Source organism: Solanum dulcamara, chromosome 2 (genome assembly GCF_947179165.1).
Source record: "Solanum dulcamara chromosome 2, daSolDulc1.2, whole genome shotgun sequence".
Classification (NCBI taxonomy): domain Eukaryota; kingdom Viridiplantae; phylum Streptophyta; class Magnoliopsida; order Solanales; family Solanaceae; genus Solanum; species Solanum dulcamara.
Window position 1 is genome coordinate 6,750,551 of NC_077238.1, and position 11,759 is coordinate 6,762,309.

General features: G+C 33.4%; 1 protein-coding gene across 1 annotated transcript; it reads left to right on the forward strand.

Annotated features, from left to right (window-relative positions):
- Positions 1 to 5,396: 5,396 nt before the first annotated feature.
- On the forward strand, positions 5,397 to 7,194 carry LOC129880155 (extracellular ribonuclease LE). The gene is made up of 3 exons (XM_055954067.1): positions 5,397 to 5,542; positions 5,833 to 5,988; positions 6,613 to 7,194. The coding sequence occupies exons 1-3, from the start codon at positions 5,432 to 5,434 to the stop codon at positions 7,036 to 7,038; spliced, it is 693 nt and encodes a 230-aa protein (XP_055810042.1). The 5' UTR covers positions 5,397 to 5,431; the 3' UTR covers positions 7,039 to 7,194.
- Positions 7,195 to 11,759: the final 4,565 nt, after the last annotated feature.

The following is an 11,759-nucleotide window of genomic DNA, read 5'->3' on the forward strand; positions in this document are numbered from 1 at the left end:
AATTAATGCAATTTAATATGTTACAATTATGTTTATTAATTCTAGGTTAGAGTTGGATAGAGTTGTTTGTAGTTATCTTTTAAGTAACTTGGTTGCAGAAATATTTATACATAGTCTATTTAAAATTTAAACTCAATAGAAAATAATGAAATTTCATTAGATGTGAAAGCACCTCAAAAAAAAAATGTGAAAGAAAGTTGTCTATAGCTAGGCCTAAATGGTCCTGGTGCAGGTATGTGCTGCTTGTCAACTCTTTCTTGTGTTCACATACAATTACTTAAATTATTAAGAATTTAAGTTATATATATTGAAATAATTTTTCAATTATTAGTGTAATTTAAAAAATAATCAAAGCTGAAAATAATTCAACATAAGCATGTATATCCTTTTGTCAAAAAATTATGTTATATATATAAGATTAATTTGAATATTAATATATGAATATTATTTTGAAAGTTATATATAACATTTTGAAGGATTAGCACAAGATATAATAGGTGTTAGGCCATAAATTTTAAATATTTTTTATTTTACTTGAAATTATTAACTTAATGTAAATATTCGATGCGAGTAAATATTTTACCAATTATACACTATTAGTGTGAATTGCAACTCAATTGTAAGAATGGGGCAGGTATGGAGAGCATAATTTCTATTTATAATGATATAATAAGATATAAATGAACAATTAATTCATGAGGGAAGTGCAAGTCTGAAATCGACAGCGGCCAATAATTCAATTAATCAAGACTTAAAAAAATTAATATATCACACATGAATGTAGCGTTCATATGAACCGTTTTTATTTTATTTACCTTATATAATAATGAATTCAATAATTACTTCCTTTTGTTTTAAATTATCTGTTACACGTCTGTTACAAAATATTAGTTACAAAGTTTTTTTTTAAATCTTAATTTATATTTTAAAATATTATAGTTTTTTACTTTATTTATTTGGTTAATTTTTTTGGAAATCAAAGTGCTTATTTTTAAAAAGTCAGGTATTTGATCAATTTTTTGATAAAAATTAAGTGTTTATAGAAGCAGTAGAAGTTGTTTTTCATAAGTTTAAAAATGTAATTTTTGCCTAAAAGAATTTTTCTGAAAACACTTTTGAGAAAAACATATACACTTAAAAATATTTTAAGCTTAGTCAAACACTAATTGTTGTGTAAAATTACTTTTTAAATTTATCAGCCAAACACAAACTATTTCTCATCAAAAGTATTTTTCTGAAATCACTATTGAGAAAAACACTTTTTCAAAATAAAATAATTTTAAAAGTTTGACCAAATAAACTAATAATCTCTTCATTAAATTGTAATGACCCTCAAGGTCATTTTTGGAATTTTTGTAAAATGATTATTTTACCTCTTCCTTTAGTTGTCCCGAGTCGTTTCTGATTGGTATCGGGTGTTGATTTTTAGAAAATCCTATGAAAAGTTAAGTATTTGGAAATTTTGGGTTTCATAAGCTTTAAGTATTAAAAAGTGGTATTTGAGGTCAATCAGAGCTACAGGTCTCGGAACTGAATTCTGTCGATTCCAGCAGCTCCGAAATATCGATATTGCCTTATGAGACTTTACGGAATCAGTTTTGAAATTGTAACGAAGATTTGAGGCCTTGAGTTGAGAATTTGAGGAATTTTAAGTCAAGGTTTGACTTTGGTCAACTTTTGGAGTTCCGTTGCTCGGAATAGAATTTTGACAACTCCGTTGGGTTCGGGAGATGATTTTTGGTCTAGAAAAATGTTGGTTGAATTTTTAGAGGTTCCGAGCCCATTTTGGTATTTTGAAGGCCTAAGTTGGTTTTGGTTGCAACTTTTCGAGTTTCGAATCAAGGAGACCTCCAATTCAAATTCTGATGGTTCCATCAACTCCAGAATAACCAAATTAGGCTTGTAGCATTGTTGGCATGACTATCAAGGCAATTGATACGAATTTGGGGCCATTTGACTTTGAAAGTTAGTCTATGGTTGACTTTGGTCAACATTCTTGAAAAACGAGCTCAGATGAAAATTCTGACAGCGCGGTTAGTTCTGGAATGTCGATTTTGGTCTAAAACGACCCTTCGTTCGCTTTCTGAGGCTTTCGGTCTAATCTCGAGGCCCGTTGTGAAATGTGGCTTAAAATGACACTTGAATGTGTGATCCACTTTTTATTAAAATGATCTCGTATGAGAATTCTGAATGTTTCATTGAGTCCGAAACGTCGAATTTAGTGGGGTAGCATAGTTGATTTATTTTTATCGGATTCCGAACGAATCCCGAGCACCCCATAGGAGATTTTGGATTTCCAAAATCTGATTTTGGCAGCAGCTGGTGCAGCCCCTTTTTGGGTTTTTCTCCAACTTTAAAACCCTTTATCTTGAGTTATATAGCTTCAAGTTGGGTGATTCAAAAGGCAAACTTGTGAGATTTTTCGTGGAGAACACATTGGAGAGATTGAAAACTGATTTGGAGCACTCAATTCAGGTAAAAAAAAAGTAATTTTATTTGCAGCAGTGTCCATTTTTGGATTGAGTTTTTGAAGAACTTTGAGAAATTATTTCTTGACCTATATAAACCCAATTTTAGTGATTCAAGGGTCTAAATTCAAGAAAACTTCGTGAGAAATCTCGTGGTGAGATCAGATACGCGAGGGGAAGTTTCTTTTGAGGTAAAAATGCATGTTTAGTTACTGATTTAGTCTTTTTCGAAATGAAATTTTATTGAATTTTTGAAGAGTGTATCTTGGTCAATATAACTCCGTTTTGAGTGAATTTTATTGAATTTTTGAAGAGTATATCTTGGTCAATATAACTCCGTCTTGCAAGGACCATCGTAGTATAATTTGTTTGGATTAAAAGGGTTTCGTTTCTTCGGAATTAGCTGATCTTGATGCTGCCATTTTTAGGTCTTTTTTATTAAAATTTATGAGTTTTGGTTGCATGCTCGTCCCGTGTAATTTCTCACCCCAAATTGTGTTATAAATTTGATTTGTGAGCTCGGTGTGACGTTTGGAATCTATTTTGGGGGGTCAAATAAGCAATTCCGTATGCGGGTCCTACAATTCCCATTTTAGACCTAGAAATTGGTTCGTCTCTAAAAATTATAAAATTAGTGTCTAAACGACCGTATCAATGTCATGGTTCTATTTTTGACAGCGTGACAGCATTTCGAAGCAGTTCGAAAGGAAAAAGCTTCGGCACAGTGATTTGAAGCTCACGTGTTTAGCCTACAGGTAAGCTACGGTTTACCTTTCTTTAGATTGAGCTGGAATGTATGAAAGCATGTTGAAATAGTTGGAATTTGGGCTAGGTAGTTTGATTGTATATTTTAGGTGTTAGAAATCATGTTTTAGACTTGTTATCGGGTTTTTCAAATATTTAGAAGCTTGTGTATCTTGTCGTTATTTGTTAGTATTATAAGGAGAGTTGAATGAGCATGTTGTTGATACTGTAGAGTATGTTGGCCTTAGTATAGGATGTAAACTTGCTTTAGATGCCCCGACGTCATTCCGGTGGACTTAGATCTTTGTAGAATGGTGTAGCGGGCTAGTGCCTAGTAGTTTGGCCTTTGTTCGGCGTTACCCTTGCTCTTAAAAATATCTTCATCCATAAATTGGTATAATCATGATTTTAGTGATGCGTCGGCAGCACTAGATTTTGTGATCGTTGACTTTGGCTTCAGTTTCAGTTTTGGCGATATATCGGTTGACTTATTGGGAATGAAATTTTTGGTACTGTTGTATTCTAGTTGGAAAGTTGAATATTTGGCATCATGGGATAAATTATCTGTGAGCATCCAGGTACCAAGTCCCGGCCTCCGCTCTGAATTATCGAAGAGCATCCGGATACCCAGCCCCGGTCTCTGCCGGCTTGCTAGTATGACGAGCATCCGAGTACTCAGTCCTGGCCTCGATCATATCGATGTTTTACAGCGAGCATCCGGGTACCCAGTCCCGACCTCGATTGTAGCAATGTATTATGGCAAGCATCCGATTACTCAGTTCCGGCCTTGGCCACTTTGAACATTCGGGCGAGCATCTGGGTCCCAGTCCTGACTTCGACCCCGAGGTACCCCTAGTTCGATTGACTCTTGGAGATTTTGGGTTTGGAAATAATATAATACTTCGATTCCTGACATCGCAGATTCTTGATTCCTAGCCTTAGTAGTTGTAGCTATTCTGTGTACTCGGCGGGCTTATGGGGGTTCATCCGGATTTTTATTTAACTTGCGCACGAGTGTCCCGGCTGGGCTTATGGGGGCCCATTTGGGTATAGTTAGTTGTAGTTCTCATAGATAGTACTCTTTTCCCTTTTGATGCTTATGTTGATTCATATTTAGGCTTATTCCTCTTTTTCATATTGTTTCTACCCTTTCTGCTCAGTCAGCTTATGATGCCTACTAGGTACCTTTTATCTTGGTACTTATAATACACTCTGCATCTACTTTTGTGATGCAGGACCGAGCACCAGCTACCGTCGTGGATAGATCAAGCCTGTTGCAGTCAATTTCGGAGGTTGGGGTGAGCACTTGGCATTTTTGGATCATTCCTGTCTCCTTCAGTATGGATGACCCGTCTTTTGCCTTTTGAGACTAGCCAGTTGTTGTATATATTTTCGGTCCACTTTTGAGACTTGTACTCGTCTTTTATTTTGTAGCAGCTCTGTACTTGTGACTTTCAGGTTTTGGGAGAGATCTTTAATTGTTTATATCATATTTTGGTTTACTTCCGCTTATTCTTTCTGCCTATCTTTATAATTCGCCACTCTTGTTTAGTTTCTGCCCTCAAACCCATTATTTGATGTTCCGAGTTGACGAGTTGGCTTACCTATTGATAGGTTATAGTAAGTGTCATCATGACCTAAGAAATTGGGTCGTGACATAAATATTTATTTTATTGCAATGTTTGTAATCTTCCAAAATAATTATTACTAGAATAAATAAATAATAATAATTAATTTTATCTTTAACTTTTAAAATAACAAATAATTTAAAATAATTATTTTTAAAAATTATGAAAAATAATTTAAGCGTGTTCTAACAATATCTTAATATAAAGAATTCACTTTATGACAATTTTCCATCTTCCAAGATTTGAGAAAAGCTTCTCTAAAAGGAACAAAAGTAAAAATGTTACCTTAAAATCAGCCCAAATCAACATCTTAAAATAACATCATTAGATTAAATATTCTTTGAATATACCAAAAATCAATAATTGGCATCTTATCAACTATGTCGACATTAGAAACACTAATAAATAAGGATAGAAAATCCAAATCAGATTATAATATCAAGCTCCTCAATTTCACACTTTAAAAGTTAGCCTGTTCACATCTTCATATATTATTTTATTTTTCCTATAAATAAACAACCCCAAATCACTTTATCAATCACTACCAATACAAAAAGTTATATTTTTTGTTACAAGCAAAAAAGAAAAAAAATGGCTTCAAATTCAACCACTTCTCTGTTCTTGATTTTGTTCTTTATTATTCAGTGTCTATCAGTCATCTATGCAGCAAAAGATTTTGACTTTTTCTACTTTGTTCAACAGGTACACATCCAATTTGTTTAGTTGATTAATTTTTTCTTCTTCTGCGAGTTGAGTCTACAAAGGTTAGGATGTATGTAAATTTTACTGAACCTTTGTTGGATAGAAAGACTATTTTGGATAGAAATTATTTTTTTATCAACGATAATATACCTAGTGTAATTCTCCAAGTGGAACCTGGTACTATTATGATGTACGTAAATTTTACCCCTACCTTTGTGGGGTACTGAAACTGTTTCAGATGGATTTTTTTTTTAAAAAAATAATATATGTTTTTTTTTTCTTTTATGCAGTGGCCAGGATCATACTGTGACACTAAACAAAGTTGTTGTTACCCTACAACTGGAAAACCAGCAGCAGATTTTGGAATCCATGGACTTTGGCCTAATAATAATGATGGCACTTACCCATCAAATTGTGATCCAAACAGTCCTTATGATCAATCTCAGGTATCCAATATTCTGGAAAATATTCTCATTCTAATTGTTGTTCTGAGACGAATTCAAAATTTAAATTTATGGATTTAATTATTAGTCTTTTTTTAGCAGTGAACTCGTATTTTTTTTAATTATGGGTTCAAAATTTAAATTTTCGTTAAAAATTTAGCATTAGTTTTCCCACTATTTATCAATTATTAGTGTTTAGAGTACACAGTTCAATAGAACTCATATAAATTCAGGGATGGATCATAAAGAGAGGCAAAGGGGTTCAATTGAATTCCATTCGCCGGAAATCATCTTCACAAGCATGACAAAGATGATATTTTTGATTATATATGAACTGATGAATCCTATTGGTACAAGTAAAGATTCTAGTTGTTCAATTGAGCTTCCTTCGCCAAAAAATTAGACAGAACAAATATGACAAAAACAAATTCTCTTGGTTATATATGAATTGTTGAATTCCCTTGGTATAAGAAAAGACTTTAGCATAGTGATAAACAAGGTTCAAATTTTTCTTTAGATCATAAGTTCAATTCGAAGGTGCGACAATCCAATATTTTTCTAAATCTCCTTACATGAATTTCTTATTCCGTCACTCTGTACTCACAAGTTGTTGAATTAATTCTACAGATTTCTGATTTAATCAGTAGAATGCAACAAAATTGGCCAACACTAGCATGCCCAAGTGGTACTGGCTCAACATTTTGGTCACATGAATGGGAAAAACATGGCACTTGTGCTGAACCTGTTTTCACAAACCAACATGCCTACTTCAAGAAGACTCTTGATCTCAAGAATCAAATTGATCTTTTGTCAATACTTCAAGGTGCTGAAATTCACCCTGACGGCGGATCTTATGACTTGGTCAACATTAGAAATGCAATTAAAAGCGCGATTGGATACACTCCTTGGATCCAATGTAATGTAGACGAGTCGGGAAATAGTCAACTATACCAAGTTTACATTTGTATCAATGGCTCAGGTTCAAATCTCATCGAGTGCCCTATTTTCCCTGGAGGGAAATGTGGCTCAAGCATTGAGTTCCCAACATTTTAAACTAGTTTTTATTCTTTAGACTAATTTCATATGCCTCAATTTGTTGTCTTCCCTTTTTACTATTTCTTGTTTACTAATGTATACATGTTCTAATCATTGGAAAAAGGCTATACCTTGTTTGGAGCAATAGCATATTGAAATTGCCGTTTCTTCTTATTACTCAACACTTAAATATATTACTATTGAATATTAAATCTATGATGTTTCAAATGGGACAATTCAATAGACAAAATTGTTATGCACGAAGTCAGGGGCGGAGATAGTAGTGAAGAAAGTGATTCAATTGGATTTCTTTTATCAGAAAAATTATCCCGTATATGTCATTATCTATTAGATCATTTTGAGTACTAAAGTTTTTTATTTCATACGTAAATTTTTAATGGATATTTTAGACTATTCGATAACTACAATTAATTAGTTGAGAGATAACTTTAGATAACTAATTTAATTTATGGACTAAAGTGATAATTTATTTAATACCTTATACCACTTATTCCATATTTATTAAATTTGAGTTAGTAGGTTTGATAATAACGGATCATAATTTTCGTTTCAAAACAAAAGGGGAAAACGACGAACAGCATCACTGACCAATTACTCGATTTTGTCAAAAACTTCTTGTCACGACCCGAATCCGGGTGTGATGGCACTCATCTCAACCCACCGAGATAAGTCAGCCTAATACCCAACGAAAGTAGATGCGGAAGAAAAAGAAAAGAATCAAAATTTAACTTAAGCGAAAACACGTAAAAGAAACTCAACATCCCCCAAGATTGGTTGTCACGTGTACAAGCCACTAATTTATTATCGAAGTACGAAAAGAAATACAGTCACAATGTCTTTGTCTCTAGAATAGGACTAAAACATAAGAAAAGAGCAAGAGGTGTCCGCTAGATAGATGTGACAGCTACCTCGACACTCGAAATGATGGCCTCGGATGTAGTAGAAAATGCTAGAAGATCAAGCAGGTCCGGGCTCACAACCTACACAAGTGTGGAAGCAAGGGGTGAGTACCAAACAACACGGTACTCAACAAGTGGATAACTAAAACTAAGCAAAGCTTAATAGATACAAGTACTCCTGTCCTCCCAACCGAACCTCCTTAACTACAACCTGCATAAAATCAGCCCAACTCTACACTTGTACAATAACAACAGTATTACAGTCTATAAATTCTCATCAATGAATCATACCAAGTCAAGTTCAACATACACAGAGCAATATAGGGGTAAACACAAATTCGCAAATGTCAGAAAGGTGCAATGCAATGCAATGAAATGATGCATGTCTGTCCTATCGGTACACATCCGCTGAATCACATTCCGGAACCCATGGGGGACATTTCTGTCCATGTAACCTGCCACGGAGCGTGTGGCCCGTCCCCTCAATATATATATTCTGCCACGGAGCGTGTGGCCCGACTCCTTTATTTCATAATACCTGCCACGGAGCGTGTGGCCCGACCCCTTTGTTTCATAATACCTGCAACGGAGCGTGTGGCCCGACCCTTTTGTTTCATAATACCTGCCACGGAGCGTGTGGCCCGACCCCTTTGTTTCATAATACCTGCCACGGAAATACAAGCATCTATAAGCTTAAACTGAGGTTTAGAAATTCACTTGCCTCAAATAATCAAGAAATTACTTCGGGACTTGAGCCTTCCCTTTTCGTTGGGCCTCCAAATAAGTATAATCTAATCAAATAAATAACCACAATAAGATTTCGAGAAGAACAACCCCCATATTACTATATGTCTAACTTAGACCCAATCTATAGTCAATTTCCTAATTTTGATGTCAATTAGTATATCAAGTCTCATAGCCTTAAATTTTAAGCTTAGGGTTAAGTCCCAATTTCTCCAAATATATAAAATCTAATGATCTTCATTTAATACAATACACCTAATATTTAATTACATATATCAATACTTAAATCATAGAATGATAACTATAAGAAAATCCAAAATCAAAGCTAAGGTACACAAAGACTACATCTAACCATGTAAATGAATATTAAACCACCGAATTAGACCACAAACAAACATAAAAAAAAACTATTGTCAATAAATCAATGATCCATTCTGTAGCATCTTAGCCTAATAATTATCCCACAATTATTGTCCAATCATTACCCATAGTTTACCACTAATATTCTAGAAATTTTCCAACATAACTCGTGCAGCAATTCAATTCTTCTTATTTTTTTTCCTTCTTAAAAACTTGAACTAACAAAGAATATAATAGTGGATGAAAAGTCAGAAGACATAAAACTATGCAAACTAATTGATATGCTCTAAATCAATGGATTTTATTTTTACCTCGAGAAATCGTGGTTGCTCTTCGTTTTCAAGACAGGTGACAGGTGAGTTTCTGTTCTATTTTTTTTTTTTGTAAAAGTAATTAGATACTAAAAGTGACAAACCCTACTAACCTATTTTAATAAATAAAGTGGTTTAAGACATTAATTAAACTAACACTTTAGTCCATCAATTAAATTAGTTATCTAAAGTTACCCCTCAACTAATTAACCGTAGTTATTGAATAGTCCAAATTTATAATTATTATTTTATTTTTATTTTTTTATTTTTTTATTTTTTCGAAGAGAGCATTTTATGGAAGAGAGATGACTCATTCTCAAAATGGTCAAATGGGTCATTACACTTCTCCATTGACACCTTTCGAAACTTCTCTCTCCCAGAGGAGGAAGATGGAGATACTGTTGGAATTTTGTTTAAATTAAAGATGACACTCGAATCTTCTTGGATGTGGCGGTGAATTTGAAGGAGCAGCAGATAGATATCGATTGCCAGACAGAACACTAGTTAAAGTCGGGAAGAAGTTATTAAGGAAGTCAAATTTAGAGATTATTCCTATACTATAAAAGCTATCGGACATCAATGGTATCGGAGTGCGCCTCTTCACGAGGGTGATTAAAGTGCAACGAAATGCCTTAAAGTTGAATATGGTTTGCGAAGCATCTGGCTTGCCGGTACGTAGAGGTATCAAAATGAGCTCAAATATAGGTAATTCATTCAATTCATCTAAATTTTTGTGGGTTGGGTTCAAGATAATTTGTATTGGGTTCAATCTGAACCTATTCAAGCCTTAACTCATTTTAAAAGAATCTTCTCTTGAGTCCAACTTAATCTCCAATTTCAACCCGTTTTAAAGCTCTTTATTTGCATTGGTGTAAATGTATGTTCTCATATTAAAGGTATGAATTACTATCTATTTTATATTTTTTAGGACTAATCTATCCATTTGTAAATTTTTATTTTTATTTTCTTGAGTTCAAATTTAAATTGTGGTTATAAAAGATAAATAATAATATGTTAAAAATTATTGAGATTAAGCAGGTCAAATTGGGCGGGTCATGACCCAACCTGAATTTCAACCCAATTGAGCCCAACTCATTTGAGCACAAAGTAAATTTGGGCGGGTCATGACCCAATCCGATTTTTATTTCAACTTATTTAATATTCTCAATTTCAAATCAATCCGCCCATTTATCACCCCTAAGTCTATGTATGCACTCCCAAAAGTAGAACATCCTAACAGACTATCTGAATTCAGACCTATATCTCTCAGCAATTTTACTAGCAAAATAATCTCTAAACTCCTTAGTAGCAGACTGGTTCCCATCCTTCCTCATCTTATTTCTGATAATCAGTCTAGATTTGTCCAAGGAAGGAGCATATCTGAGAACATTATGTTGGCTCAAGAAATTATGCATAACATAAACAAACCCAAAATTGGAGATAATGTGGTTATTAAACTTGACATGGCCAAGGCTTATGATAGGGTCTCATGGTCCTTTATCTGTCTTGTCATGAGAAAGATGGGATTTGGGGAAACCTTCATAGACATGGTATGGTGAATAATGTCTAACAATTGATACTCTGTCATCATAAATGGCAGGAGGCATGGTTTTTTCCATTCAACAAGAGGTCTCAAACAGGGAGACCCACTCTCTCCTGCTCTCTTTGTTCTTGGTGCAGAGGTGCTGACCAGAATGTTAAACAACCTTCATCAGCACTATTTATACACTGGTTTTCAAATGGAGAAAAGGGGTACTCAAATTAACCACTTGAGTTTTGCAGATGACATTATTATTTTCACCTCAACTTCCAAGTATTCCCTTCAACTCATCATGAAGACTCTTCAGATGTATAAAGGCATTTTTGGGCATCTTATTAATAAGGACAAAAGCCAAATCTTGATCCCTACCAACACACCTGATGATATAATTGATAGAGTAGTGTCCATCACTGGTTATAAATGCACTCATGATCCTATGACATACTTGGGATGTCCATTGTATATAGGAAGACAAAGGGTCATATATTTCACTAGTATAGTTGCAAAAGTGATTGCTAAAATTCAAGGATGGCAGACAAAGATGCTAAGCTATGGGGGTAGTGTTGACACCCAATTTTGACTCTCAACAACGTAATTTTTACAAAAAAATAATAATAATACAATAATAATAAAATATATATATAAAATTAAATAATAATAATAATAATAAAAACGAAATATACATATATGGTATCATCATTTTAAATTAATTTCTCTCTCTCTCTCTCTCTATATATATATATATATATTTATAAAATAATTCTTGAATATAATATATTTTATTATTTATTCAAAAAAATTATTTCAAAAGATTTTTATTTTTAAAATAAATAGCTCTGTTAATTAGTTGGATTTTAATTAATA

Coding starts and splice junctions, on each gene's coding strand:
- LOC129880155 (XM_055954067.1), top strand. CDS start 5,432: ATGGCTTCAAATTCAACCACTTCTCTGTTCTTGATTTTGTTCTTTATT. Junction 5,543..5,832: donor TTTTCTACTTTGTTCAACAG/GTACACATCCAA, acceptor TCTTTTATGCAG/TGGCCAGGATCATACTGTGA. Junction 5,989..6,612: donor GTCCTTATGATCAATCTCAG/GTATCCAATATT, acceptor TTAATTCTACAG/ATTTCTGATTTAATCAGTAG.